The following is a 16,022-nucleotide window of genomic DNA, read 5'->3' on the forward strand; positions in this document are numbered from 1 at the left end:
TAACTGGAGAAAGAAGCAAGTAGTAGTCACTGTTGTTATGGGGATGCAAAAGGAAGGAAGGAAAGCCTCCTCCTGACCTTCTCTCCACTCCCAGCTATCAGAACTGGCTGTTGGGAAGAGAGAAGCAGCAGTTATGTAGGGAGGAGGCAGCTCTTTCACCTAAATATTTAGCTTCACACTAAAAAGGGTAGGAAAATTATTTGCCTAAATCCAAATGTTATAATTTGGACCAGACTGTGGCTGAAAACTTATCTGAGACCAAATTATGTTACAGCCCTTAATTCTTATGTTTTACAAATAAATATTTGTACCTCCATTCAACTGGAATGAAGGGCTAACTGTTGCCCAGATTTCTCGCACAGCCATTGTGTAAGCGTGACAAGGCAGAGGTTGGGTGGGATTTGTAACATTCAAGAAATAGACTGGTTCCTTTTCATTTATAAATGCTCCAACAAAATATATCAACACATTTTCACTTGGGCCAGATGATCATCAGCTGGTGCATGAAAATTTCAATGGAACTATGCCGAACTGTAGCAGGTGGGAACTTTACTCATTTACATTTTACTGTGAACCCCAAACCATAAATGAATGCAACCAGTAATGAATGCTCCTTCAAAATATGCAGGAAATGGACAAAATTGGGCAACATCTTTCAGCAATAATCTTTTGGCAAGAAGACTGTCCCCTGTTCTCTCACTAGACTTCTCACCATGGCTTATTTCCTCCTCTTAACTCTAGGGATTTCTCTTAAGTATTCCCACTTATCCAGGCCAGCCTGATTATTTATAGTAAACCAGAGAGAACATCAGTGTTCTAATTACAGTGGGCAATGTGCTGGCCCAACACTTCACGCTGTGCAAGCATTTGGGAACTGCATATTTCTCCAGAGAACCGACTTGTTTCCTTTGAAGCAGATGAAAGTTCTGGAATTGAATTCAGGCATTGCAAGTCCCATGTGTTTCAAAGATTCCAAGGCCAGCAGGGGCCATTGTGATCATTTAGTCTGACTTCCTGTATGACATAGGCCATAGAACTCCCCTAAAATAATTCCTAGAGCAGATCTTTTAGAAAAGTATCCAATCTTGATGTAAAAATTATCAGTAATGAAGAATCCACCGCTACCCTTGGTAAACTGTTCCAGTGGTTAATTACTGTCATTGATAAAAATATACATTTTATTTCCCATCTTAACTGGTCTAGCTTCAACTTCCAGCCATTGGATCATGTCATATCTTTCTCTGCTAGACTGAAAAGCCCATTATTATATATTTTCCCCGAGATAGGTATATATGGACTGTGATCAAGTCAGCCCTTAATCTTCATTTTTATTAAGTTAAATAGTTTGAGCGCCTTAAGTTTATCACTGTAAGGCCTGTTGCCTAATCCTTTAATCATTCTTGTGGCTCTTGTCTGAACCCTCTCCAATATATCAACATCCTTCTTGAACTGTGGACATCAGAACTGGACACACTGTCCCAGCAGTGGTTGCACCGGTGCCAAAGATATGGGTCAAATAAGCTCTATTCTCCTACTCAACATTCACCTGTTCATGCATCCAAGGATTGCATTAGCCCTTTTGGACACAGTTTTGTTCTAGGAGCTCATATTCAGCGTGTTACTCACCACCACCCACAATCTTTTTCAGAGTCATTGTTTCCCAGGATAGAGTCCCCCATCATGTAAGTATAGCCTACATTTTTTTCTTCCGCACAGCATACAAAATAATCCAGACTGCTTTGAATCACTGACCTGTCCTCTTCATTATTTACCACTCCCCCAGTTTTTGTGTCCACTGCAATCTTTGACAACAATTATCTCATATTTCCTTCTAGGTCATTGATAAAAATGTTAAATAGTGTAGGGCCAAGACCAAACCCTGCAGGACCCTACTAGAAACATATTTGATTGATGATTCCCCTTTTACAATTATATTTTGAGACCTATCAGTTGGCCAGTTTTGAATCCATTTAATATGTGCCATGTTAATGTTATATCATTTTAGTTCTTTTAATCAAAATGTTATGTGGTACTAAGAAAAACACCTTACAGAAGTCGAAGTATATTACAGTAACACTATTATCTTTATCAACCAAACCTGTGATCTCTTAAAAAAAATAAAAAATGATACCATTAGTTTGACGGGATCTACTTCCCAGAAACCGATGTTGATTTGCATTAGTTATATATACCCTCCTTTCATTCTTTATTGAGTCCTGTATCAGCTGCTCCATTATCTTGCCTAGGATCAATGTCAAACAGGAAACTGAAGACGGAGTAGGCAGAAACAAGAGGTAAAGTATATGCCCAAGCAAAGCTCCAAACTAGAGCTGAACAGAGGATGGAAGTTCTGTTTTGCAAAGGATATTGAGATATCGAAATTTGGCTTTGTTCTGAATAGGAAGAAAATTCTGAGGTTTGTTTTCTTCCCTTCCATCATTCAAAATATTTCATTTAAACAAAAAATTTTTGTTTCAGTTTCCACTTTTAAAAATTGTGTGTTAGGTTAGACTACATAATACAAAATTTAAATTGCAGAACAAAGTCATTTTAAACCAAAAGCATTCTGAAACGAAACATTTCAATGTTTTTGTTCAAATTCTCAAAATGGGATGTTCTGACTGTATGATTTGTCTGGTTTGCTTTCTGAAAGAAACACAAGTGAAACTGACCAGATTTCACAAAGTGTTTCAATTTTGGCAGAACTGCATATTCCATAAGAATATGGCTCCACTGAAGTTACTCCAACCAGCTCTATTCCAAACTGTTAAGATTTCTTTCCCCACTTTGAACTTTAGAATACAAAAGTGGGGACCTGCATGAACACTTCTAAGCTTAATTACTAGCTTAGATCTGGTACGCTGCCACCAGCCAGAATTTAGTGTCTGGCACACTTTCTGTTCCCCCAAAACCTTCCCTGGGAAACACAGATCCAAACCCCTTGGATCTTAAAACAAGGAGAAATTAACCATCCTCCCTCCTTCCCCCCCAGACTTTCCCCTCCCTGGGTTGCCTTAAGAGGCTTCACACAGATCCAAACTCCTTGGATCTTAAAACAAGGAGGAATTAACCATCCCCCTTCTTTTTTCCCCCACCAATCCCTGGTGAGTTCAGGTCCAATTCCCTTGGATCTTAAAAAAAGGAAAATCAATCAGATTTTTAAAAAGAAAGCTTTTAATTAAAGATAGAAAAAAGCAAAAATTAGCTCTGTAAAATTAGGATGGAAAATGGTTTACAGGGTACTCAGATTCATATAGACCAGAGGGACCTCCCACTAGCCTTAGATTCAAAGTTACAGCAAACAGTGGTAAAAATCCTTCCAGCAAAAAGAAACATTCACAAGTTGAGAAAACAAACATAAGACTAATCCGCCTTGCCTGGCTATTACTTACAATTTTGACACATGAAAGACTGATTCAGAAAGATTTGGAGAGCCTGGATGTACGTCTGGTCCCTCTTAGTCCCAAGAGCGAACAACGAACAAAACAAAAAGCACAAACAAAGACTTCCCTCCACCAAGATTTGAAAGTATCTTGTCTCCCTATTGGTCCTCTGGTCAGGTGTCAGCCAGGTTTACTGAGCTTCTTAACCCTTTACAGGTAAAAGAGACATTAACCCTTAACCATCTGTTTATGACACAAACAATGCACAAAGCTAATAGAGTCCATCACCTTCCCAATGCAAGCTTGTTCCTCGCACTGTATTCTCCAGTTTAATGTAAATGATTCAGACTGAGGTTCTACCAAATCACTTGAGAGAGACGGATCTTTGTTTTATGTAATTGGTTTTTTTCAGATTTATCCAAAAGTCAAAGTTCCTCTGGAGAACTCCTGTGATTTATCTTTCTGTTTCAAGCTTAGGAGCCCCGTTTTTAACATATGGGACAGTGAGATGTGTGGCTCAAAATATCTCACTTCAGAACCTTTTTCCAAATATATCAAAGTTTATCAGATTTGGTCTATGTTTCTTCTAACAGACACAATAGTATCCAAGATGCAAAAATCTTTCAAAATATGTTTTAACAGTATAAATGAATTACTCAACCTTGTATTCTCTCAGGATATTGTAGGAGCATAAACATTTTTCAGCTCATTTGTTTAGCCCTGTTTACGCTCAGTAATTCCCTCTCGCCAAAACACAATCCTTTTCCTTTGGTACCGATTCCTGAGCACATAGCATAGGTCTCAATATTTAGCAATTTCTCACTTCTTTAATGTGATCTGATTTTCTTTTTAATCTAGATAAGGATACCAAGCTGTTATGAGTAATACTGCAATCTTAAAATGAAACTATATGCTACAAAAAACACTGCAATGCAATGTTACTACACGTCCGTCATTACAAAACAGCGCATCTCTTTGCCTATCGGGATAATATCTATAAAATATCATACTAAGAATGACAGGAATATATTTTGGGTTTCAAATTTTTTGAAAATAGTCAGATAAGTGTTCTCCAGAACTCTAAAGGCAAACAGATGGGGGAAAGTGAGGTATGCGACCCTGAAAACAAGGGGAAAGACAGATGGACCTGGGAGCCAAAAGAAAGATGACCTGAATACAGAAGGCCAAAATGTAACTCTCTAAGAGTTCCTTAGAAATAACTGGCAACTGTATGTTTAGGTACAGAATTTGCATGCATGCTACAAGTAGTATATTTTTCTACTGAAAGTTTCAAAGTTTTATTGCATTCAGCATACATTTTCCCTTTTAAAGCCAGGTTTTCCAAAGAAATCCTACAGTCTTCCAAAATAGTTTGTAAAATATCAAGAACTTTAAAGAAAAAAAGTCTGAAATTTTCACAAAACTCTAATAAAACTTCTGCCACACCTTTGTTAGCAGAGCCTAAAGAAAAGGTTACAGAAACCTCACAGCTATCACATGAGAGGTTTTGCAGGAACAATTCATTTGCATGTGGTGAAACTGCACAAGGTAACATTGCACACTTGTTTCAGAAACAAATGGGACTGATGATCCTTCCTTTCTCATTCCTCTCTCGGGATCCCTCTAGCACTCTAAATGGTGCTGCCCGTGCAAGCAGAATGTGGCTTGAGAACACAAATTTTCAAATACCTTGACTGTAATAGCCTGCACGTTGCTCATCCTGGTGGGACCTGAGACATGCTGTTCCACTGCTTTTCTGGATTCTTTGACAGTTATCAGAATGAAGGTATAGGATGTAACAATTACCCCACAGGGGATGATAAAGCAGAAGACAAAGAGAGCTACGGTGTAAGACATTGCCACTGTGTTTACATTTGATGAATGCCAGTCAATGCAACAAGCTGTACCATAGGGCTCTGCTCCATACTCTCCCCAGTGAGCTAGGAGTGAACAGGCAAAAATTGCTGCATAGGCCCATGCGCAGGCTATCAGGATTCGTCCATGTTCTTGCCTAAATCTGTTCCCTGGAAGACATGAAACAATCAGTGAAGAACTGCTCGCAATAGTATGATGGATTCTAATTATACAAGCTAGAAAACAATACAAAGGCCCTTTTTATTGGACACTGGGTATTACAATTGTTTACCCTCCCATGCTTGGGAGGAGCCCCCATAAACATCCACAAAGCTATCTCATAGTCTTCCTTCAAATCCCCTATTAAACTCTTCCTTTTTTGTGATGCCTTAACAAGTAAGCAGCAGACATGCTGAGATCACTGCCTATCATGCTGGCCAATATTAGCTCATTGTTTCCCTGTGCTCCCAGTCTGTCACCCCTGTTTTCATTTGTCTTAAACTTAGACTATAAATTCTTTGGGGGCAGGAATTGTCTTAGTTTTCTGTATAGCACCTAGCGCAATGGGGTGCTGGTTCAACAAGACTGGTTCTTTTCTGCACAGTATAAATAAATAATATTCACAATATAAATAGTCAAAAAACCTCCTTGTTATTCAAACTAAAGGCACCATAAAACGAGTTTGCAATATTCTGAACTCTAAATAACTGCAAGTTGGGTGGGCTGCAGAGACAAGATGTTTCAGGTCCCATCTTGTTCACCTTTGTCTAAGCGTCTGGCGAAAGGGAGGTTGAAGAAGCAGCATTTCTTGGGAATAAGCTGTGTCAGGAAATCCAGGGAAACAGAATAGAGCAAATACAATACATACACGGGACTTCAGAAAATACTCATCTCTGACACTCAAACCATAACTCTTATTTCCTGATTTCAGTTTGAGATGATTTCTCTTATGCTGTTATGAGGTGCCACTGATGGTATTTCTGCATACAATGAATATACTGTATATCTGAGAGAGACTCGAGCTGATTTTGTACTAAATCAAGCTTTCAGTTCATATGTCCAATAAGTGCAGAGATTTCAGCTTATGCTATTTGCAAATCCTCCCTCATATCGTGAAATAAACAAACAATTTTCACTGAAATTCAGTTGACATTGTGTGGAAACATAAAAGATGCAAGGAAATATTCAAGAGAACTTAAAAGAACTCAAACAGATTAACTTAACATGAAAACTGGCACCCTCAGGCTGCTTGGAGTTATGCTGGGAAACCAGACCAGCATAAATTAGCACAGAACTGGGGGAGCGAGGGGTGATTGCAAAGGGGAGTTTCATGGTTACCTTACACCCCTTGGTCATAGTCAAGGACCTGGCTCCCTGCAGCTTCAAAATGTGCTCCATTTTAGAATGGTTCAGACACAGTATGACTTTCAAACACAATGTTAACACTAACGAGTCTAAAGAATGATCACCCCGATTTCAAACTAAAGAAGGGCTGTCACCTAGAGAGATTCTACTAAATGTTTTGCCCCACACAAGTAGCACCAAGTACCTGTAGGTCAGAGTTCATGATCCATGCCTAAAATGTTTATATCTGTCATTTTTCAGTTTATATGATAAGACATTATATGTACTTAACAGGGATGTTGCAGCTTCAACACACTTTCACATTAATTAACTATTTAACCTCACAATTATAATTTCTTTAAACAATCCAACACCATGCATAGACAAGAAAAGAAATAAGATACTGTTAGTTAGTGTGCATCTTGATTTACGAGAAGGTAATCTTTGTTCTGGAAAATTTATCTCACTAAGAATAAGTAGTTCTGTTGATACTGAATATAAAAGAGAGGGGGCACCATTTGCATGGTTACACTTACTACAATCATGTGCATTTTTCTTGCCACACAACATCTTCAGGGATTAAAAATCAAATGTAAAACCATCTTCTAAGCTAAAAGTTACCAGGTGAGATTTTAACACAAAAGCAAGTTTATTTTAACAAATTTAAAAACTACAAGGACAGTTTGACCCAAAGGTAAAATCCTGATTAACAGGATCTTTTCCACCTAAAGTTTCACTCTCACAACAATGAGATACTAGAATTTTAAAGCTGTTCTTTGAATAGTAGTAAAATCTGATGCTATATTTGTCTTTTTTATGTTACATTGACTGCATTCCTCTTATCCTAAGGAGTGAGGTAATAAAGAAAGAACTTGAGTAGATGAACAAAAGAAACCATAAGGAAACATCTGAAAAGGTCAACAGAATACAGTATGCATCTCTACCATTTACAGAAAAATTAAGGTACTGAAATGCTGCTCATACCTGTCAAAGATAATTGTACAAAATGAATCTTAAAAATATTATCAACTTAACCCAACCTTGCTGTCATTTTAACAGTTACCTCATGGTCCTCTTCTGAGTCATTTACCTCAGCATAAGCGGGTTTGGATTTAATAAACTAGGTTTATATAGCACCAAACTCAATTACTTGGGGAGAACAGATATATAATCATTTAACACCCCCATGTAACACACCTTTCTACATAAACGTTCTCCAAGATACAGACTAGCCAAGGGCTGTCTTTGTTCAAGAGACAAATACTGAACAATCTGAGAGAGAAGGAAATTAATTTACCATAAGCTGGAAAACAAATTTTGAGGCAGCACACAGTACTCAGTAATGTTAGTGTTGACAGACTGCAGATTCCAAAAAGTACACCACAAAATGCATAGAACAAGCAAACTTGTTTACCATACAGCCATCTGAAAAACAAACAAAACAAAAACAAGAGTCAAGATTTAGATGCCAGCATTCTTCCTGTAATTCAAAGGCAGATGGTAGAAAGTCCCTTGTAGTGGTCATTATTATAATGTTGACATTTACCATTTGAAAGTAGCAAGCATCACTGTGATGTTAATACTTGGTCGGCAGTTAACTGAAGGAGGATGTTCTTACTGGAATATCCTTGTGCCATTAAGAAAATTGTTGCCTGCCTCCATTTTTGAGGAAAGGTGAGAAGAAAAAAAAAAAGGAGAGGCTGTTCAATTCAGCCATTTCTGCCAAGCTGTTTGCCCCTTTTTCTCTGGCACCAGCTGCTAAGAACTCTGGTCTCCTCATTCCTCTTCCTCTGCAACACTTCTAGGCACTGTCTATATGGAGAGTTGCAGCAGTTTAACTAAAGCAGGGCCGTTCTTAGGCATAGGCAACATAGGCAGCTGCGTAGGGCACCTGAAAATTTGGGGCACCACTGGGTCTTAGTGTCCACCCTCTTGTTTTCCTATCCCTGTTCTGACCCTTCCTGCAGGCTCCCACAGATGGCTGCTCTAGCCTGGTGAGTCCTCCTTGGGAGGGAATCTAGTAGTTAAAAGTGAAAAAACCTCCAGCCTGCCAGACCTATTAGCACAACATTGAAACTGTTAAAGAGACATTCAAGCGGTAATAAAGCCATTTAACAGGCATTTGCAAACCCCAAGGTATATACTGACAGGTTTCAGAGTGGCAGTCCTGTTAGTCTGTATCAGCAAAAACAAGGACGAGTCCTTGTGTCACCTCAAAGACTAAGGGCTTGTCTACATCACAAAGTTGCAGCGCTGGTGAGGGGGTTACAGCGCTGCAACTTAGGAGGTGTACACATCTGCAGGGCATCACCAGCGCTGCAACTCCCTGTTTGCAGCGCTGGCCGTACTCCCCTTTTGTCTCGGGTGTAGAGGATCCAGCGCTGGTGATCCAGAGCTGGTAATCAAGTGTAGACACTTACCAGCGCTTTTCTTGACCTCCGTGGAATAAGCAGGTATCGCAGCATACCTGAGGAAGCCTCTCTGGTAATCAAGCAGGTCTCCTTCCCCGGTTTGCTCTCGCGTTCCCCGAACCCCCGAGCAAGCAGGTCTCCTTCCCTGCGGTTTGCAGGGGGGTTCGGGGAACGCAAGAGCAAACCGCGGGGAAGCTGGTCTCCTTCCCCTGTTTGCTCTCGCATTCCCCGAACCCCCGTGCAAGCAGGTCTCCTTCCTTGCGGTTTGCTCTCGCCTTCCCCGAACCCCCGTGCAAGCAGGTCTCCTTCCCTGCGGTTTGCAGGGGGGTTCAGGGAACGGGAGAGCAAACCGCGGGGAAGCTGGTCTCCTTCCCCGGTTTGCTCTCGCGTTCCCCGAACCCCCGTGCAAGCAGGTCTCCTTCCCTGCGGTTTGCAGGGGGGTTCGGGGAACGTGAGAGCAAACCGCGGGGAAGCTGGTCTCCTTCCCCGGTTTGCTCTCGCGTTCCCCGAACCCCCGTGCAAGCAGGTCTCCTTCCCTGCGGTTTGCAGGGGGGTTCGGGGAACGCGAGAGCAAACCGCGGGGAAGCAGGTCTCCTTCCCCGGTTTGCTCTCGCGTTCCCCGAACCCCCCTTGAAGCCGCCCAACAGCGCTGCAGTGTGGCCACATCTAACACCACTTGCAGCGCTGGTTGCTGTAAGTGTGGCCACTTTGCAGAGCTGGCCCTATACAGCTGTACTAATACAGCTGTAACAACCAGCGCTGCAAAATTGTAGATGTAGACATACCCTAACAAATTATTTGGGCATAAGCTTTTGTGGACTAGAACCCATTTCATCAGATGTCCACGAAAGCTTATGCCCAAATATATTTTTATACTGTCAGTTTCTGACTTTACTGACAAAAACAGTTGTGCATTAATGTAATATTTACACAGAACATGTCAGTTTACAGGACCTTAGTTTAAAATTTGCTTTAAAAATATTTCATTAGTGAGCTGGTGAAGATTATAAAATCACATTTCTAAAAAATGCTTGCATAGAGTTTTAGATGCACAATCATCTTTAGCCTTAAATGTGTGGATCTTCACACATAGTTTTTTAAATAAATCCTTCAAAAGACCTCCCTTATCTAAAATACACATTTTAATTACTATAGTTAAAAAAAAAAGTGCTTCCAAGTCTTCCTGTCCTTTCTGTCCATCCCTTCACCACCTCTCCCCCAACTCCCCACTGAAGAGAGCCCTTAAAGGGACAACAGTCCTTCCCTTCCAGATAGCTGGACAAAGAGTTCCCTTTCTTTACTTCTGACTATTCAACAAACTAGTTTTAAAAGAACCCTCCAGCAAAATCAGTATCTTAGTAAGACAAAATCCTTGTTATACCTAAAATCTTTGGAAACATATTTTTTTAAAGTTGGTGAAATTTCATAACCATGTCTCTTGTTATGGAGATCACACAAAGTAAATTACTGTTCCCTTTTTCTAAAAGCAATGAACATTGTTATGAACACACTAAACCTCTCTGATTAATTTAAAAGAATGTCTTTGTTTCAGTGAGTTAAATATGTAGTAATCTGGAATGCTGGTTTAAGATTTGAGTACATTTAAAATATAAATTCAACTTAGAAATACTGATGAAGAAAATGTAAAACAGAGAAGAGCTGCATCATGTATTCCATTATATGTAATGTTGTATTCAGCAGGACAGCTGCCTCACCCTTACTATGAAGTTTTTGCAAATAAATCTCTGACAAACTTCAGGGCATATCAAAAAACCTGTGACTGACATTTTTTATTCCCAAATTTTAGTGCTTTTAATTAGGTACTTTCTTCATGTCCATTCTGCATGACGGAGAGTGCATGGAAGTCTCTGCGGTGAACTGTGACTCTCCGCCACCATGAGGCAGGCTGGGCATCTCATTATCCTTTGCTGTCAAGTCCCTCCTCCCCCTCCCCCACCTGGCTGTGAGCTTGGGCTGCCATCCGGCATAGGGGCACCAGTTTAATAATACTGCGTAGGGCCCCATAAATCCTAAGGACAGCCCTGAACTAAAGATATGAATTTAAACTGATTTAGTTAAACCAATGCAGTCCCCTGTGTGGACACGTATTTCAGTATAAGAGTAGCTTATTCCAGTTTAATTTAAATAGATTAGAAACTGGTTTAAAATAAACCAAATTAAGCTACCCAAACCAAAATCAGAGTGTCCCCAGGTATGTGTGTAGACAAGGCCCTGGGGAGGATAAGAGACGCATTCCAAAATTAGGAGAATAGTCCTGCAGTAAGGAGATGGAATCTCATAAATCCCTCTCTCCCTTCCCCCGCTTCCCCAAGTCATAGGGACCAGTTCAAAGAGGTGATCTTATACCGTAGCTCTTGGAAGCAGGTTGCTCAGGAGGTGATACAGTCATGAAAGGAAACAGTCAATAGCCCTGACTGGAGCTAGGCAGGGTGGGGGCGGGTTTTGTGCAAGCTCTCCCACAAGGATCACAATCTGGCTTGAACAACTTCCTCTTGAATCTTGCCATTTAGCTAGATGACATAGTACCTTGCTGCTTCCTCGAGCGGCTCTGCAGGAAATTCCAACATTCAAAGGGGTTTCACCCCCACCCCCCCATTCTGAGTGAAAATGAAAAAAGTTTGGAAATTTCCTACGAGATGAAGTTTTCAAAATATTTTGTTCTGATAAAATTCATTCCAATTTTGTTTTTTTTTAATATAATGTATGTTTTAAAGTACAATACCTTTCATAACAAAGTCATTTCAAAACAAAACATTATCAGTGTTCCACCCCCCTGAGGTCATGTTCTGTTTGATCTTTATCAAACCTTTTTCCAACAAAAATTTCATCAAAAAAAATCAACACTTTCTCCAGGAAGGTTCCCCCCCCCACTCCCGCCCCCATCCTCCAGCCATTTTGTGTGGATTTCAACATGCTGTGAGCACACCTCCTGGATGGGGCCCAAAAGGGGAATGCCACCTCGTGAATCCTGCTGGGACATAGACAGGAGTTAGGCACAGAGCTGATGGGCAGGTCAGGACTTGGCTATGGGCATGTTCAGCCACTGAAATGTAGGCACCTAAAGTCTCCAAGGCACCTACAGGGCTCGGCAGCAGCAGCTGAGCTGATGTTTTGCAAATGCCATTTGCTCTTAAATGTTGGACTTCAGCACCCAAAGTGGCAGCTAAATCCCTTTGATCTGAATAAATTAGACTCGGGGGGGTGGCTAGATTCACATTCTCCTCCATCCTCTGAGCACCCCCTTTTTCCTCTCCACAATCCCAAAAAGCTTTCATGGGAGAATTCAACAGCATACCAAATACTGTCCTGGATCCAGCAAGGGCATTTATTAGAGATTCTGAGCCCCATGTAAAGATCACAAAAGCCAGGTATTATGGAATACTATTAGATTAAATTTGCAAGGATGAGGGAGGTAGAGGCAAGAGAAAGAAGAGCTAAACTGGAAAGAAATCCAGTTGTGAATTGGACATTAACCATAACTTTAAGTCCCAGGTTTAAATTTAATCCCCAGGAGTCATTTACAGCCTCAGATTTGTTTTAAAAACCCCACAAATCTAATATGCAAACAGCTACGTTCCAATAGCTTTTACAATTCCTCCCACAGAAGATTTCAGACAGCAGGTAGAGTGATTGTATGGAAGAATTATCCCAAGCCCCTTTCCCAAGAGGAATACAAATTGCAATGGCCTCAGACTAGAAAACTAAATGCAGCCAGCAGCTCAGAAAGCTGCTCTTATGTAACATGCTTCTCTCAATCTCTGTAATTAATCTTCATTGTCCTTTCTACAAAAATGGCAGAATAATTCAATCCTCTCTGCTGGCAGAGGACTTCAGTCTGTGCAGAGGATGTTAAATACTATTTGCATATTGAACAAACCTGTGAGAAAGGCTGGATGCAACAGCTAGAGGGCACAAGGTCAGAGTCATACCAAGGTCACTGATGGCAAGGTTGATCATGAAGTATTCTGCTGGTTTTAGTAAATTCTTTTTCTTGTAGGAAACATACAGAAGAATACTGTTGCCACACAAGGAGCATATTCCTATAGGGGAATATAAAATTAAAAAGAGGAATTCATTACTCTCATTTATTGGCTTTTCATTTTTAATACTCTTTGCAAGGAGTAATGCATTACCAACCTAGTCAGTGTTTATGGGATGATCTTTTTTCGATGATGAAATTAATTCAACTCAATTTTATTTGACCACTTAATGCTCCTTATTTGGTACATCTTCCCAGGAATGCCTTATTTAAGACTCATTTGCGATAATGATTAAGGATACAAAGTGAATCATGGAGAAATGAACTTAAATGATATCTCTATTATCCCCAGATTAAAAAGATCATTTTCTTAGGATCTGATATAATTTTAGTAGACAATATACTATTTCCAACATTCCAACAGGAATAACAGGGAAAGAATATTAATTTGCTCTCCAGCTCTGAAGGAGTAGGAAAAAACTTTGTTCTTACAGTTGTGGAGAAAAGTATAACTTAACTAGTAGTATGCTGATTTCTAGGTTAGGAAGTCATGTATTCAAATTCTAATACCAGAACCCAGTATTGACCTTTCAGCACAGCAGTAAGAGGCTTTAGTTCACTTAATATACCCTTATATTTACCATTCCTGTAGAATTTTATTTCCACCACCCTCATCCTCTCAGTAGTTTTTCAAATGTTCCACACAAGTTATCTTGCTTTCACTTGATATTGATCATGCTAGCTGGATTTATTGTTATTTTGATTAACAAGGAATTGTAATAAGCAGTAACAAACTGTTTTCTACCCTATTAAACCTATCCCAGGTGTCTGAGGGTGGGGACTTTCTTGAAAAGGAAGAGGAGAAGAGGGATTAAACCTCCCCAGATCCAGTCCAATTGTAATAATATTACAGCTTGTCAAAACATTTTGTTCAAAATGTTTTTCATACAAATGGCCTTTTCTAACCCGAAAACTTTTCAAAAACTGCATTAAACCTTTTCCTTATTTTTCACCAAACCCAAAAATTTTACCATTTTGAAATGTCAGATTTCCCACATGCACCCACGTGGTTCTCACACACACACACACACACACACACAGAAAGCACAGAATGAACAATATCTTGATTTGATTAATACATATTGACTTCTTCCATTTTAAAAAAAAAATTCCTTTTGCCACTGCAATTTTTGAAAAATTCTTTAACTTTTGAAAACTTAGAGTGGAAGAAGGAAACACAAAGGGACAAATGAAAAAGTGAAGAAAAAACTGGGTATTGTTCATTTAGAGACAAAAGGGGGACCTAACATTCAAAATATCAACATTTTAAAATATATTTTACCACAAATGTTGATTCGAACCTTATAGAATGGGAACACCTTTGAAATAGTAAGCTTTTTGTGAAATAGTTTTTCCATTTTTCCAGCAGTTCTACCAAATATTTCATGATATAATCTCTACAGGAGACATGATCTGAGTGTCCGAGACCAATGCAGGTTCGGGTAAGGATTTGATTGAGAGAGGAAAATTAAAACGGAAACAGATTGTAATTCAAAACCAAGTGGTTGTTTATTAATGGGGAATGAGTTGCAACTTGGGCTGGAGAGGAGCACTTTTACCAACTAACAATACTATCAGAACAAGAATATACACACAACTTGAAACAGTCTATTTACATCCAACAACAAGAAATCAAGCAGTCTATAATCAACTGCTCACTAAAAAACCAGAGCAGATACACAAAACTAAACTGTGTGCACATTAACCGAATATTGTAAAATACAACAATTAATCACAACAGCAATCAATACGACAATTCAACTCTCATATACTATACACACAACTTGGTATCAAGTAAGGGAGGGGAAAAAGGGCAGAAGTTAAACAGAGTATTTACAGCACGCTCCAGGAGCAGCTGACCAGCAGTACAGACACCGAGGACATGGCGAATTGGGGAGGGGAAGTAATCCAAAAAACTAAAACGACATGACACGAGCTGGCTAAATCTGGAGGAGAGCCTGACTGGAAGGGTGATCAGGTCTTTCAGCTAATCCACGGATACTCCTGCCATTTTTGGCACAAGACTTAGTTTTATTCAAAGACTCTTACTCGTGTCAGCATCTGATTGGTCCCTAGCTCCTTCACTAATCAGGTTCCGAGCTGGTGCTCTATGTCAATGGGAGCTGCACCCGGCACACTACTTTTGCACACAGCCCTATGCTTTTGCACACTTAACCTTGTGACCGAAAGAAGGTTCGAGAACAGGCACATTGGTAATTTTTGCACACAGCGCTAGCTTGACCCTTATGTGACCAGGGAAAAGAGTGGGAATAGGCACATGGCACTATGGTGTTGCACACGGTACCAATGTGACCTTTTGACGGACAATTGGCCAAACAGACGCCATGTTTGAGCATAGGCTTTAGGGCTGCGACATTGAGAGTATGAGATCACATGTGGCCACTGAAGGTATGGGAACTTAAACATTAGAATTACTTTCACTTATCAAAATGGATTGCAACTAGCATATGAAAATTCCATCCACTTTAGTAATACTTGAATGTTCTCAGTAGCCGGTCTACGATCATAACTTGGCTCCATAACAACAACGCACCTTTTCTGTTTGCTTTCAAGGTCCCACAGCACCCAGCCCTGTTTGGATTACCAGTTCAAGCTCTGATATGATATCCCAGCATGCACCACGTGGATGTCACAGCTGCTTTAGGAATCTGCTGGAGCATGGATATTGGGGAAGGTCACTTTTGTTGTTAGTTTTTTAATTATTAAATTGTGGAGGGAGAGGGGAATTTAATAAATTACAAAATTATATCTAACATAAAAGTTGCACTGTACTTCTTTTAAAAGCAACTTACCTGACAACCCCCTGCCCAATAGGCTGGCTCCTTTCTCTTACAAGGTCCTGTAGCAGCTGTGACACCACTAACATAGTGCATGCTGTAAAGTCACACTGAAGCGAGCTAGTGATCTGAGCAGGGTTGGCTATCATGGGATCTGAAAGGGAAAATAGAA

General features: G+C 40.0%; 1 protein-coding gene across 4 annotated transcripts in view; it reads right to left on the reverse strand.

The window, feature by feature from the left end:
- Window positions 1-16,022, reverse strand: part of LOC127045661 (opsin-5-like) — an 83,264-nt gene that overhangs the window by 26,128 nt on the left and 41,114 nt on the right. For 2 of the 4 annotated variants that reach the window (XM_050942005.1, XM_050942008.1), the window contains 3 exons: window positions 12,891-13,053; window positions 7,879-8,006; window positions 5,073-5,407 (listed from right to left, as the gene is read on the reverse strand). In XM_050942005.1, the coding sequence (XP_050797962.1) occupies window positions 5,073-5,407; window positions 7,879-8,006; window positions 12,891-13,053 (626 nt within the window). Of the gene's footprint in view, window positions 1-5,072; window positions 5,408-7,878; window positions 8,007-12,890; window positions 13,054-13,150; window positions 13,271-15,865; window positions 16,005-16,022 lie in introns of those variants that run through there. The other 2 variants (XM_050942006.1, XM_050942007.1) reach the window with 2 other exon arrangements.

The sequence above is a fragment of the Gopherus flavomarginatus genome, chromosome 2, assembly GCF_025201925.1.
Source record: "Gopherus flavomarginatus isolate rGopFla2 chromosome 2, rGopFla2.mat.asm, whole genome shotgun sequence".
Taxonomy (NCBI): domain Eukaryota; kingdom Metazoa; phylum Chordata; order Testudines; family Testudinidae; genus Gopherus; species Gopherus flavomarginatus.